The 15,828-nt window shown below is 41.7% G+C and overlaps 1 protein-coding gene across 5 annotated transcripts in view; it reads right to left on the bottom strand.

Moving 5' to 3' along the window:
- ARHGEF6 (Rac/Cdc42 guanine nucleotide exchange factor 6) overlaps positions 1–15,828 on the bottom strand; it is a 174,645-nt gene that overhangs the window by 103,417 nt on the left and 55,400 nt on the right. For all 5 annotated transcript variants that reach the window (XR_013277464.1, XR_013277465.1, XM_077490420.1 and 2 more), the window contains exons 7-10: positions 12,963–13,057; positions 10,492–10,587; positions 3,795–3,917; positions 684–822 (exon numbers count right to left, since the gene is read on the bottom strand). Coding sequence is in view for 3 of the 5 variants with exons in the window: in XM_077490420.1 (XP_077346546.1) it covers positions 684–822; positions 3,795–3,917; positions 10,492–10,587; positions 12,963–13,057 (453 nt within the window). In the remaining 2 variants the exon portion in view is untranslated. The remainder of the gene's footprint in view (positions 1–683; positions 823–3,794; positions 3,918–10,491; positions 10,588–12,962; positions 13,058–15,828) is intronic.

Here is a 15,828-nt window from a genome sequence, read left to right as displayed (position 1 = left end):
TGTACACACGGTCGGATATTCCGATGGACAATGTCCGATCGAACCGTCTTGTCGGATAATCCGACAGTGTGTGGGCGCCATCGGACGGTTTCTGTCGGAGTATCCGACGGACCAAGTTTTCCAGCTGGGCTATAAAATTTTCCGACAACAAGATCCAATCGGAACTTTGTCCGATCATGTGTAGAAAGTTCCGATCGGACAAAGTGCCACGCATGCTCAGGTCAAATTTCTAGACCAAAGCTATTGGCTACTAGCCTGAACGTAGTCCCGTCCGAACAAAATAACGTCATCACGTTAAGTACTATCGGATTTTCTGACAACTTTGTCCGACTGTGTATCAAAATTCAGCTGGTCTCTGCTGAACTGGATAAGTTTTGGCCAGTATATGGCCAGATTTGGTCTGCATCACAACAAATGAATTATATTTAATGTTTATGGGCTAGACAAAGGGTTTGATTTACTAAAACTGGAGAGTGCAAATTCTGGTGCAGCTGTACATGGTAGCCAATCAGTTTCTAACTTCAGCTTGTTCAATTAGGCTTTGACCAAAAAAATTAAAATGGAAGCGGACTGTTTTTATGCAGATTTTACACTCTCCAGTTTAAGTAAATCAACCCCATAATGTAATACCGGAAGGGCATGCTGAGTAGATGAGCAAGGTAAAGACAGTAAACTTCACTCACCTCAATGTGTCTTTCCAGTTCCTGAAGCAGAGTGACATATTTTTCCAGTCTCATAAAGGGTTTGCTGAGGCTTGTGGTCAGCAGCAGAATTCCTGGGCTGGCGGCTCCTTGAGCCTCCATAAACTTCTCCAGTTCATCACTACAATATGAACATGTTCTCAGTTAATATGGAATAACATATTCTGTATATATGCAACAAGTATGATTTCATTTTCTAATCTGTCAGGTAGAATCCAAGTGTTCCTTCAATTTCTATACATGCTCTACTAATAAAGCTGCTGCTTCCAATGATCGGGTTTTTGAAGACAGGAGGTAAAATCACACTGCATCAATGATTGCCTAGATTTCTTGGACCACAAGGTCTTCACTCAAAACAGGTGGAACAGAAATCTTCAAAAATGTATGTATACCCAAAATTATTTTTCATAATCTTGGTGAAGGGTTAGATCCCTAGTCAGGGTTTAATTGCCCACTTTGAACCCATTGGACAGATTCACCATTTTTATTTGCCCTGCTGATCATTTGTCAGTGGGACAAAAAGTGAAGAAACATCCAAAATGAAGACACAAGAACTGACTGTGGGTAAAAATCTTCTAATCTGGACACCTGTCAAGAGGGCCAATTCACCTCTCTTTGGAGAGACTTCCTCTCACTTCCTGTTGTATTTCTAGGACTGAAAGGAAGGATAAATCTCCCCAAAATGACAGAGATATAAAAAATAAACTCCCAGGGGTCCTTTTCTACTATGTTTATAACTAAATAGAAAAAGGGGCTATATGGTAGATGGACTTTATCATAAAATAGACAGATTATAGATATACTGTATCTACTTATGGGTGGAATGGATTACCAAGCGCTGCCCAATGCTGAATTCCAAACAATCTGCTCCCACTTTGTTATTCATTATAGAAATATTGCAACTCTGAGAATTTCTTCTTGTTACAGGTTGTACATCTTAATTCATGAACATACCAAGTATTCAACAACCCTCTGACGAACATGTTCTCTATTCATGGAGTAAACGCATTTTTTTTTCCTCCTCTCTAGATTAATTCTACCTGTTCTTAAACCACTTGAATGGTAAAAAGACAAAGGTTTTAATTCCTACAAGGTCAGATTTCATGCTATTTTATAGTAGAAGGCTGACAGCTTTAGTCAGTACATCAGGTATTGTGGACCTTGCTATAATAGGCTTTAAGTGATAGAATGAAAGATATTTTATATATTTAATATGCACTTTTTTTCAGTCCCAGATCTCATCCTTTTTAACCCATTGCATGTTATCTAATAAGTTGGCCTCACAGTTTATTCTAAAGCTGATCAGTAAGCTGCAAGAAAAAAAAAAGAAACACAACCACTGATCTGTATAAGCTGTAACAGCTGATTGACAAACATTTTCCAGCATGTCCCCCTCAAGTAGGGACTGACAAACACTTATTGAAATTTGGCCTGTGCTTGCTGAACCAATCAAATTTTGATCAGTGTACAACCAACTTAAGGCATTGGTGGAATATTTTAGTGTACCTACATTTCATTCAGTTGCTAGGTAGCAGGGACAAATAGCTGTGATGTGACATATCAGAGATCTATAGTCAATCAATATCCCAACTAGGCTTTATATAGTTTTAAAACATCTCAGCTAGAAAACACAGACCAGGTCAGCTGCTATGCTGCAGAGAACAATACATGGGCCCTGGTTAAGTAAATCATCTTATAAAGTACCTCCTTTAAGCTTAATTAGGTGAGAATTCTACTGAATTTACATATAATTACATAAAGTGTTAAATAAAATGAGATAAAAGTGCCAGTATACCCAAATGTAATAATTAGCTTTTGGAAGAATTATGCATATTTCAGCCATCTAAAGGGGTTCTCTTCAGGATTCCCATAGTAAGATTTCTAGGTTTGCGTTCCCTGCTCTGCGTGCAAGTATAAAATAATTTACTGGATTTTTTATTTTATATACTGCAGAATGTATCTAGAGTTGGGACACACATTTACAGCAAGAATAAAACTCCAAGTTGGGTGAGGACAAGCCTCAATATCAACGTTCTACAAGCTATAAGAAGCCAATAGGTTACTAAGCTTATTACACACAAGCCATAAGTGACGCATTTCTTGGAGTTTCACTGACCACATTAATAAAATTGGGGGAATTTATTAATTCTGGGAGTTTTTTTTTTCCTGGATAATTTTAGCATTTCTTTGTTCAGTAGTATTTATTGAAGCTTCTCTCAGTAGTAACAAAAGTAACAGAGGTTACAATCATTATCAAAGAATATAGTCCTTGGAGAGTGTCACAAGCTGAACAAACAACAGATACAACAAACCTGAAATGTTCAGATTTATATATTGCAAAAGCAGGACTACAACATGTACAAAATAAAAGAACACACAATGCTCGGTAGGGTGGTTTACCCAATATTCAAGATTTATGTCAATGGGTCAAGGCTCTAAAAATTACTCATCAAAACCTGGCAGGAGGAAATGTGCAATCCATGGCCGCCACATCTTGGAGTACACAGAGATCCTATCTTGCAAGGTAGCTTCTATCTTTCCATGGATCATGATCTGCATGACCCTATTTTTTAGTATCAATAAGGCACATTTTAGGGTTTTTTTCAGGCCTTTGCCAATGTGTTCTTAGCAGCAGTAGTGACCCGCAGAAGAAGCCTAAACTGTCTTTTAGGGAACTTGAAGGTGTTCCTCCACGATGTATCATCAGTGTTGGGTTTCAGCATTATTGTTATAGGAGCAGATAGTGCATCTTTCCCTCATTTCTCCATTTCAATGCCTCTTTTCTGGAGTGGCTCCCTTCACCATAACAAAAAGAAACAGCTTTGGTAAAAAAATTAAAATAAATACAAGGACAGAAGTATGTGTTTTTTTTTTTAAAGGCTCGGGCTCTATGGATGTCATGCTGGCCCTAGCTCCTGAGTCACCCAGTTACCAAGAACAAGCATGAGGCTAGTGAAATCTAAAAAGTCTGAGCTCTGAGCTCTAGTCTGGGTGCTTGTTCTAGGTCACCTAGCTGGTAATTGAAGGATTAGGCTGGGAGCCCCACATTCTGAGAACCCCTGGATTTCAGTCCTCCCAATTTAAGTCACTTGCCTGTGCTGAGTGAGGACATTCACAGCTGAGGGGTGATTCGCACAGTACGTCAAATATAAACACTTAAACTGATTGAAAAGAGACAGAAAACAGCCTCCAACTTTCTGGTGATTTTCTGGCAACCTGCAACCATAAAAAAATATATATTAACACAAAATAAAAATGGCAGTAACATAACAGACGTGATGCACAAATAGTTTTCCTCTATGAGCTCCTAGGCTTTTATTAAAGTAGAACTAAAGTTTTTTTTTTGTTTTATTTACTTTAGCTAGAGCAAGGGAGGGTTATAACTCCTGTTGTCTTTCCCTTTACTTCCTGTCCCATAGCCAAAACAGGAGGGCATAAAAAAATCCCTCCAAAGTGAGGGAAATCCTGGTTGTGACCAGAACTGGTGTCCTTCACCACTTGCCAACCACCCCATAGCAGATTTACTGCTACAGGGCAGCCGCAGAATCACATATATGCAATTCTGCACTTCCAGGTTTTGGGCACAAGTGTGCGCCGCTGGCGGCTCGCTTCCGCTGTGATTTTACACAGTGGGAGCTGATCAGCGGGTCTTGTGGACCCAATATCCACCGGCACCAGCTCATGGTTCGGTAGGCCAGTCTGCCTATGTAGACCAGTAAACAAGGCAGATTGTCATTCTGTCAGTACAGAAGACATGGATCCTGTGTTTCTGTATAGCAGAAACACTGATCCATGTATTCCAGTAATAAAAGCACCTCCCCCACTACACTGAAACATTAGCTAGGCACACAGTTAACCCTTTGATTGCCCCTGATGTTAACCCCTTCCCTGCACATGTCATTAGTACAGCGACAGTGCATACTTTTTGCATTTATCACTGTAAAAATGTCATTGGTCCCAAAAAAAAAAAAAAAAAAAGTTAGGTGTCCGATTTGTCTGCCGCAATATTGCAGTCCCGCTATAAGTCGCTGATCGCCACCATTACTATTAAAAAAAATTTAATCAAATAAAAATATACCATAGTTTGTAGGTGCTATAACTTTTGCGCAAACCAAATCAATATACGTTTATTGAGATTTTTTTTACTAAAAATATGAAGCAAAATACATACTGGCCTAAATTGATAAAGACATTTTTTTAAGTGGTCGGTAGTTTTGTGTTTCTAGCGCAAAAAAAAACAAAAAACGCAGAGATGATCAAATATTACCAAAAGAAAGCTCTATTTGTGGGAAAAAACTATTTTATTTGGGTATAAACTACATGCACTGCAAGCATTGAAGCCAATTTTTCACCAAATTTTCACCTGTTATGTAGATATAAAACACCTCCACTAAAAAAAAACTATCCATATAAGAATGCAGGCAAAAAGCACGCCTAAACACACTGGAAAACATGGCGCATTTTTTGAACATGCAAAATCACATGTCGTCGAAGCACCATGCAGTTCCGTGCAGCTGCATTTTTTTAAAGTGGGGTTGAGGATTTTTTTTCCCTGCATTTTCCAAAGGTACAGCAGCCCACACATAACCGCAAAGATGTAAACCTAGACTACAAACATTACATAGCTTCTGTATGTTATGCAACAGCCTCTACATCTGTGCAGACTTCTTGCAGTAAACCAATTATAAGACATGGGGGGGTGATTATTCTGAGAAATCCTACCTACAGACCGAATACTGCTGCAATATGTAGCTGGCTGCAGGTATTTAATAACCTTAAAGCAGAACTTCCCCCAAAATGGAAGCTCAACTTTTCGGACTCCTCCCCGTCAACATATTTGGATTCTTTTTGGGAGGGGGGAGTGCCGGTACCTACTTTTCACAGGTGCCCGCTCTTACCTAAGCAGACAGAGCGCTAGTTAGGCCCCAACCCTTCTCCTGTGAGATGGTTCTGATCAGCATGGCTTGCGCATGTGCAGTGGGGAGCTGGCTGTGAGGAGTCACAGCTGGCTTCCTCCTGAGAGGAGAAAAGCACCTATAAAAATGCACCTAAAGCTGCATTTTTATAAGGCTTAATGTCCACGGGACGTTTTAAAACCTCTCCAGAACAATTTAACTTGACAGACTGTAACCGATGTTTAAAAACGCCTGTTTTGCTGCATTTGCATGCCGTGTTTTTTTTTTATTTTAATAATAAAAATCATCATTTTTATTTTTGTGCAAATAGTAAAAATGCCTGTAAACGAAACATGGCTATATGCGAGTTACCGCATTTACACACATCTACAAGCTATTACAGGTGTTTGGCTTTTCAAATGCCTCTGAACATCCGTCCTGAAGGTTTTGTTTTTTTGCTTTCCAAAAAAAGGCCTCTAAACTCAACTGCCCAGAAATGACTATAAACGACCCAGTGTACATGTACTGATAAGATAATAGAGGAGAGTTCAGGGGCAGCTGAAAAAACGCCCAACTGCTCCTAAACGTCCGTTTACCAGCAGCAGTACATGAAGCCTAAATGTGTTTAGCTGCTTGCCGACCGGCTTACGCCAATATATGTTGACAGAAGGGCACATACAGGCAGATTAACGTACCTGTACATTGCCCTTTGAGAAGTGGTTTGCGGGTGTGCGCCGCGACCTCAGTGTAATCGCGGCCCCGCGGACTCGATGTCCGTGGGGATACCCTTGATTGTCTCATGGAGAGGAAGAACGGGGAAATGCTAATTTAAAGCATTTCCCCATTCTGCCTAGTGATAGTGTCACTGATCACCACTCCCTTTAATCGGGAGCGGTGATCAGTGTCATGTCACACACAGCCCCTTCCCCCCCACAGTTAAACTCACTCCCTAGGACACACTTAACCCCTACAGCGCCATCTAGCGGTTAACCCCTTCACCTCCAGTCACATTTACACAATAATAAATGCATTTTTAAGTGCACTGATCGCTGTTTAAATGTGAATGGTCCCAAAATCATGCCAAAAGTGTCCGATCTGTCTGCCATAATGTCACAGTCATGATAAAAATCGCTGATCGCCGACATTACTAGTAAAAAAAAAAATGTATTAATAAAAATGCATAAAACTATCCCCTATTTTGTAGATGCCATAACTTTTGTGCATACCAATCAATAAACGCTTATTACGATTTTTTTTACCAAAAATATGTAGAAGAATACGCATCGGCATAGACTGAGAAAAAACGTTTTTTTATATATTTTTAGGGATATTTATAGCAAAAAATAATGTGTTTTTTTCCAAAATTGTCGCTATTTTTTTGTTTATAGCGCACAAAATAAAAACCGCAGAGGTGATCAAATACCACCAATAGAAAGCTCTATTTGTGGGGGAAAAGGGGCATCAATTTTGTTTGGGAACCACGTCGCACGACCGCGCAATTGTCAGTTAAAGCGACGCAGTGCTGAATCGCAAAAAGTGCTCTGGTCTTTAGGCAGCCAAGTGGTCCGGGGCTTAAGTGGTTAAGTGTGTTTAGGCATGTCAAGCGTTTATCTGCCAAAACGCTGCTGCTCTGGGGGGGGGGGGGGGTGTGCATGGAAACATAGGCAAACACTGAGGGGCATTTAGAGGCAGAAAGTCATCAGCTGCAAATTGTTAATTTTTGCAAACCTGACTGTATATTCTCATCAAAGGGTATGTAAAGGGATTTATTTTTTTACCTTTGTATAGAGAAAGGAAGGGTTAAAACACGTGTCAGGTTTTTATCATGCTCCGTGTCCCCAGCCTTGCTATTCTTCCTGGTGTTCATTGTCACCGAGACAGATAGTGATAGGAAATCCAAAATTTCAGATTGATCATCAGAGCAATAAGTGAGGGCAAATCCATCAACTGGGACAGACATCCAAAGTTCTGTTTAAATTACATTGCAGCTTTTTTTTTTAGCAATACCTATATTCCATCGCTGTTTAATGATATTTTAGTTTTATTTTACAAAAATAAAACTAAGACTGTATTAAAGAAGCATATTGTTTTAAACTTGGGAAACTGCTAAAGTAAAATAAATAAATATAAATATAGCTAATGGAGACTTCTAATTATTTTTCCTTCCAATGAAAGGGCAGCTTTTACATAAATCAATAACTTTCAGCACCTGATGTCCTTACAAGGGACACACTGGTGTTTATCCCATCTATTCTTCCTGGCTGAGAACACAGGTGTATAAGGAAAGATCCTTACCAAGATGGAGCTTGCTGGGAGACAGGGTGTAATTTTGTATTTATATTATTTATTTGTATCCAGCTGTAATTAAATCTTCTTTTTTAATGCAAGATTTATTTTAAGTTATTAGTGACAGACGTCACGCAGGCGATGGGTCAAACATTCATTTCTTTCACCATTCTAAGAAGAGTAAAATAGTGACATCTAGTGGATAAAGACATAAACTGCGTCTATGCATTATTTAAGGCTAAAGCTGGCCAATATACTAGTACATTTTGGAACAAACATATAAAGATTTGTACGGAAATTCTCAGTACATTTACTTGATGAATTTAGTTCAAAAATACTTCAGGAAACTCCATCCATTCCAAAATGGAATGCTAACAGCAAAAGAAAATTTGAACAAAAACCACATACACTGTTAAAAATTTGTTTGAGAAAAATTCTCCATTTTGCTCCTTCACATTTTCCTACCACTGTGGTCAAAGACAAATGTCATTTTAACTCCACTAACGATTAGAAAATTAAACATACATTCCTCAAATTAAAACATTTCAACAAACTTCTACTAGTGTATATTCACCTTAAAGTGGTTGTAAACCCTTACATTTACTGTATCCTCAGGTGATACACAGAGATGAAATAAATCGTCCTACATACATTGTACCTGTCTATCTGCAGTCTTTTCTCCTCTACAGCTGTTAAAATTTCTGAATTTATAAAGCTTGCCTGACATGTCAGAAAAAAGGGGGCGGGAGCTGAAATTACACTCTGCAGAGCTCAGTGAGGTGTCTGCAGCAGACAGAAATCACACTTTGTGCTCTTACAAGTACACACTGTAGATGGATATACTTTGTTCAGATTTCGTCTGAGGTTTACAACCACTTTAAGTTCACCTATTTCATAATCTGGCCCATTAAAACAAAAAGGCCCCAGTAGTTAAAAATGCTCTGTGCAATTTGTAAAAATATTGTTTAAAGAAGAATTGCAGGCATGGTATATTGTTGCATACCTACATTGGTCCAGCTTGTAACTTTGTATATACCTCACCTAGCCAATGCCTCCTGAAAGAGTAGAGACTTCAAAAATTACCACTAGCTTCTGGGACACTGCAGAGCGCAGTCCAAGCTAGACCAATTTAACTATCTATAAAATATCCTTAGACCCCTTTCACACCGGGGCGCTTTGCAGGCGCTACAGCGCTAAAAATAGTGCCTGCAAAGCGCCCTGAAAGAGCCGCTGCTGTGTCTCCAGTGTGAAAGCCCGAGGGCTCACACTGGAGCGGTGCGCTGGAAGGACGGTAAAAAGAAAAGTCCCGCTAGCAGCATCTTTGGAGCGGTGTACACACTGCTCCTTCCCATTGAAATCAATGGGGCAGCGCGGCTATACCGCCGCAGCAGCGCTTTGCGGTGGTTTTAACCCTTTCTCGGCCGCTAGCAGGGGTAAAAGTGCCCTGCTAGCGGCTGAGTAGCGCAATTGGCGGTAAAGCGCCCCTAAAAAATAGCGGCATTTTATCGCTGATGCTGCCCCCGTGTGAACGGGGTCTTACATGGAATTCTTATTTAATGCAAATGCCATACGGCTTTTCTGTCACTGAACCCTGACCAACATACTCCCAATGTTTACATTCCTGCATCCTAACTTAGTTCCAGGGCTACAACAAAATGGCTTGTCCTCAAAGAAGGAGCCTCTGTTCTTGTAGTCCATGTCCTGAAAATATACTAGGACATAGGAAAGTAAACATTGGGAGTATTTTGGCCAGGCTTTAAGGGTGACAAAAAGGCCTACAGGTATGGCCTTTTCATTAAACAATATTTCTACAAATGGCACAGTTGCAGTGTAAATTACTGTTTCCTCCTGTCTGCATGGGCCAGTTTAAGTAAAAGATGACCTTAGCCTTTTAAACACAATTAAAGTGCCCCTTTGCTAAGGTGCTAAAATATTTACATATTCTTAACAAGCAGTAAAGAAGTTTTGAAGCCAGTAATCCCTGACCTCTCTCCAGGGCAGTTTCCTATACGATATTGCTTAATAAACAGCAGTGTTGGGGACGGCGACAGCAGTAGGAGTCATTTTGTGAGTATATAGTCATGAAATCCATCAGGCTAATGAAAGCCATACATGACACAAGCATCGTCTGATTTCTGTGAATTGGAAAAAAATCGGAGCCATGGGTGGCCCTGTTGGCACCACCTAGCTCAACAAAAGACGAATGTACAATTAACTGCGTCCGAGTGAAAATTCTCATCTGAACAGTGACTGCATCCAATCAGATGTCACCGTTTGGGTACTCAGGCAGCCATGGGTGCCAGCTGTCTGAATACAATCGCTGGGAGGTGCAGATTCCTCAATCCACAGTTTTTTACGTGAATGGGGGAATTGAGTGATCTTTCTCTCATTCAGTCCTCGGGCTGAGCATCGAATATCTAAATACGCTTGGCTATCTTAAATGTAATGCTAGTCTGCATCACTGTTTTGCCCAAATACAAAGCATACTAATAAAGCTCAGACAACATTTACAGAAAGATAAATGTTCTGTGAGTGACCATAGTTTAAAAGGTATGTCAAATAAAATATCAGAAAACAAAGTTCAACAACAAAATCTTCTATAAACTTACTTTGCACATTCTTCAAGTGCCTGGCAGAGGGCCTGCTGAAAGGTGTAGATCTCCTCAAAATTTCCCAGCAATAATGTGATATCCGCAGCACTTAACCTGAAAAACAGAAAACATTTAAAAAAATAATAAGCTTTTAAAGTTTTCACACTAGGACTGGGATTTTGGGATGAAGCATCACAGGCTCCTGCTTGCCGGTCACTACCCATGCTACATGAATAGATGACTTGAGGCAGTAGTAAACACCTCTTGGACACTTGTACCTACAGGAAAGCCTATAATAAAGCTTACATGTAGGTACAAGGAATATCATCTCCTAAACATGCATTTGTGCATGCGTTCTGAAGGCACGGCATACCCATGCTATCCCTTTAAAGCTCTGTGCCATGGTTGTGACTCCTATGCACATCATCACGGCTGAGCCATTCCAATGGCCGGAGTCCACGAACATGGGAGGAAGATGTGTCAGCGAAGATAGCGCAAAACTACAGGGATTCGTTTTAGGGGGAAGTCTTGTATACTGTGCTAGTATGCGATGCATACTAGCACAGTATAATATTACAGGAGGATTTTATTTTTTTTCTGAAAGTTTACTTCTGCTTGAAGGTGAAACCAAGGGGCAAACAAGAACAAGTTTATTGCAGAAGAGACTTTCTAGGTCTCTTCTGCAATAAAACACATTTCCCTGTCTGTTCGCTATCTTCTTTGGAATGTAACTGAACTGTGCATGTGCAGCTCAGTGCACAATCTTGGCTGGCAAATGAACGAACTCCTATGCGCAAGCGTAATGCCACATACAGACGATCGGAATTCCGGCCAGAAAAAAACGGATGAGCTTTTTATGGGAAAATGCGACCGTGTGTATGCTCCATCGGAATTTAGCTATCCGAAGTTCCGCCAGCCAAAAATTGATAGCATGGTCTCAATTTTCCGGACCAAAAAACGTTCTATCAGTAATTCCGATCGTGTGTATGCAATTCCGACACGCCAAAAATCATGCATGCTCAGATTCAACTACGAGACAGAAGCTATTGGCTACTGGCTATTGAACTTCCTTTTTCTAGTCACATCGTACGTGTTGTACGTCACCGCGTTATAAACGATCGGAATTTGATGTGACTGTGTGTACGCAAGACAGCTTGAGCCGAATTCCGTTGGGAAAACCATCAGAGCTTTTTCCGACGAGAATTCCGACCGTGTGTACGCAGCATCAGTGTTGCATTATTCCCGACCAGCCACTCAAGACAGCCAAAGACTCAGGAAGACGGCTGGGAGAAGATTTTGGCAGTGGTGAAGGACTCAGATGTTATACCCTTGGAATGGAGGTAATTGCAGAGTTTATTTTCACTATAAAAAGACACAGACAACTAAGCCTACCCTAATCAGCATTACATACGTATTTTTTATTCTGTTTTGGATAGAGTGAGGAGGAATTGGAGCTTCTTTCAGGTTTTTACTTCCAGCTATTTCACCGTTAGACCCCTTTCACACCAGGGCGTTTTGCAGGCGCTATAGCGTTAGAAATAGCGCCTGCAAAACGCCCTAAAGAAGCTGCACCATTGTGTGTAGTGTGAAAGCCCCGAGGGCTTTCACACTACAGCGGTGCGCTGGCAGGACGTCAGAAAAAAGTCCTGCCAGCAGCTTCTTTGGAGCGGTGAAGGAGCGGTGTGTTTACCGCTCCTCCACCGCTGCTGCCCATTGAAATCAATGGGGCAGCGCTGTAATGCCGCCGGCAAAACGCCGCTATTGCGGCGTATTGCCAGCAGTTTTAACCCTTTTGCGGCCGCTAGTGGGGGTAAAAGCGCCCCGCTAGCGGCCGAAATGCGCCGCAAATCCGGTGGTAAAACGCCGCTAAAAATAGCGGCGTTTTACCGCCGACGCAAGTTGCGGTGTGGTGTGAAAGGGGTCTTAGGGAAATTTCACCTAATTTACTGTCAGGACAGAAGAAGTAGTGGAAAATCTCTCCGATGGAGACACAGACAAAAACAAACTGATTTTTAGTAAAGAGAAGATTAGAAATTTTGACAATGTTTTTTCGTGGTTTGGGCCTTTCTGACATGGTGACAACCCCCATTTTCTGTACAGATATCACAGGGATAGAAAGTGAGAGAACATCACCTATATGGCCACAGACAGAAATGAGAAAATATAAAAGCAGCATTTGATTGAAGTTCAGTCTTTATAAAATGATATATAGAACACTTTATTCACAAGAGAAAAACGCTCCGCTGCCATGGCCCCGATCATCTTGTGAAAATACCAATCGCCTGGCTAATCAACTTCAGTACTTTCAGCCTCTGAATCAGACAAAAGTATACAGACCAAGCAGGTCAGAGAAAAATAAAGTATATCAGAGACTAATAGTATTGAAGCAAAAAGGTTCAGCATGACAGCCAGGCACTTAGCATTTTTCAGGAGAAATCAGCAGTGGCCGTCCCTAGGGTTTTTTGCATGACAAGTTTATGTCAACTTACTTGTCGTATGACTGAATAGGTCTGAGGTAAGTTGATATAAGTATCTGAAGTTCTTTAGCATAGCTTCTCTCTGTTTCCAGAATATTCTGTAATACCTTAATATGAGAACAAAAAAATAAAATAAAAAAAAACGTATTAAAAATATACAAAGTCAGAGCAGAATTACAGAATGTCTAGTTTGTTATAAAAAAAACCTAAGCTCTAAAAAATAAAAAAAAACACAGCTGCAAAGTAGGATAGCAAAGGCAGCACAGTGGTTTAGTGGTTATCACTTCTGATTTGCAGCACTGGGGACTTCTGTTCAAATCCAAACCAAGACCCTCGGGCACGCTGGTTAACTCACACTCCTAAGACATGTGGGATAAGGAAGGACCTTAGATTATAAGCTCCTTGAGAATGTACAATATGTGAAAGTGCTGCATAACTTGTTGCTAATATACAAATGCCTTTAATAAATACATTATACAAGTAATATTGCTCTTAAAAGCTCACCATTCAACAGAAAATCTTATTTTACTATATAACTAGGATAAAGCACTCAGTCAGTTCTGTAGTAAAAGTCTGAGATTCTATTTTTAACATTATTATATTAACAAGCACTAATGGACATGACCATCTTTTGCATGCAGGTGTGATAATATATTTATACCACACTGCAATAATGATATATTATTATTCATACAGTGTTAAGATTAGTCTAGACTAGGGGTCTCCAAACCTTATAAGCAAATGGTCAGTTTTCTGTCCTTCAAATGTTAGATGGGCCGCACTGTGACCAGTGGGAGTAGAAAATGTCTTGGCGTCAGTGGGAATAAACAATGCCCATTAATTGGTATTAGGGGGAGTAACAGTGCCCCATCATTGGTGTCAGTAGGAGGAATAGTGCCACAAAACTGGTGTCAGTGGGAAGAATAGTGCCCCATTGCCAGTGTTAGGGGCAGGGACTATGCCCCACTGTTGCAGGCAAAGGGCTGCATCTGGCCCCCCAGGCCAGTTTGGGAACCACTGGTCTAGACCTAAGCAAAGGGCTGTAGTCAGTATTCTGTAGACATGAAGAATAAGAGCCGGTTCACACAGCGGGCGATGCGAGGCGACACGACTCGCCTCGCTCTCGCAAGTCGCCCCCGATCTGTACAATGGAACCGTTCTGAGAGGAGCGACTCGAGTCGCTCCGACTCAGAAAAAAGGTTCCTGTACTACTTTTGGGTGACCTCGGGGCGACTTGCATTGACTTCTATACAGAAGTCATCTGCAAGTTGCCGCTGAGGTCGCGGCAGGTCGCGGCGAGGCAAGTCGGAGTCGCCTCGCCTCGCCTGCAGTGTGAACCGGCCCTTATGGTCCTTTCACACAGACGATTCGTTCAGGTCCGCCTGTCAGTTTCTCAGGCGGACCTGAATGGATGCTCCATAGAGCTCTATGGAGCGTCGGATGTCAGCTGTGACATGTCCGCTGACATCTGACCCGCTCCGATCTGAAAAAGTGTGACGGAGGAAAAAGCCATTTTTTCATCCGTCATCGGATCGGATGATGACGGACACTACGGTCCGTCATCACCTGATCTCCCATAAGAGATCCCACCCCGCTGTGCAAGCGGATATCCACGGGGCGGATCAGCACTGATCCGCCCCGTGTGAAAGGAGCCTTAAGCTCACTAAAAAGTTTCATTAGGAAGTTTATAAAGGTTTTCTTAAAAGCTATGAAATGGCCTTATGCCGTGTACACACGATCGGACTATCTGGCGGGCCAGAGTCCACCGGACAACTTGATCGTGTGTGGGCTCCAGCGGACTTTTTCTTCCCAAAAGTCCGGCAGACTTATGCCGCGTACACACGACCAGACTTTTCAACATCAAAAGTCTGACGGAATGATTCCGGCAGACTATTCGATCGTGTGTGGGCTGCAGCGGACTTTTGATTTGCAAAAGTCTGACAGACTTTAGAAATGGAACATGCTTCAAATTTTTCCGACAGAACTCTGCCGGACCCAGTTCCTACTGAGAAATCCGCTAGTGTGTGTGCAATGTCCGACGGACTAAAACCGACGCTAGGGCAGCTATTGGCTACTGGCTATGAACTTCCTTATTCTAGTCCAGTCATACGTCATCACGTTCGAATCCGTCGGACTTTGGTGTGATTGTGTGTGGCCAAGTCCGTTCATTCGGAAAGTCCGTCAGAACTCTGTCAGAACTCCGTCGAAAGTCTGTCAGACTTAGTCCCTCAAAAAGTCTGGTCGTGTGTACGCGGCATTAGAAATAAGACTTGCTTCAAAATTGTCCGCCGGACTCGGCTTTTAGCGGACAAGCCATTCGTCTGTGTGCTAGTCCGGCGGACTAAAACCAACGGTAGGGCAGCTATTGGCTACTAGCTATGAACTTCCTTATTCTATGTCATCACGTTCGAATCCGCTGGACTTTTGGAGTGATCGTGTGTGGCCAAGTCCATTCGCTTGAAAGTCCGGCGGACCTCAGCTGCAAAGTCCATCGGATTGTGCCCGGGACCAAGTCCGCCGGATAGTCCGATCGCATGTACGTGGCATTAGATGTCAGAAATTAGCCAGATGCCCATTTTCCTCCTAAAAAGGCTTCCAGTTTTACTATCGCAGTCCTCTGATCCAAGCACCACCTGCACTATAAAGGGTGGTGCCCATCTACATTTTATAAATATGAACACGTGTCACCCATCCATGAATGCTTGGGTGAACCATGTGTTCATATTTTGATAGCGTTCTATCGGGTTCAGGTCCTGACTCTGCAGGCCAGTCAAGTTCCTCCACCCCAACCTCGCTCATGATGCTGAGATCTGAGCCCTGGTTCACATTGATGCGGGATTGAAATTGTGCGAGTTCAGCTGAACTGAACACGATTTCA

This window comes from Lithobates pipiens, unplaced genomic scaffold, assembly GCF_037356315.1.
Source record: "Lithobates pipiens isolate NorthernLeopardFrog02 unplaced genomic scaffold, aLitPip1_a1.2 Scaffold_1, whole genome shotgun sequence".
Lineage (NCBI taxonomy): Eukaryota > Metazoa > Chordata > Amphibia > Anura > Ranidae > Lithobates > Lithobates pipiens.
This window is presented reverse-complemented; position numbering and strand designations above follow the sequence as displayed.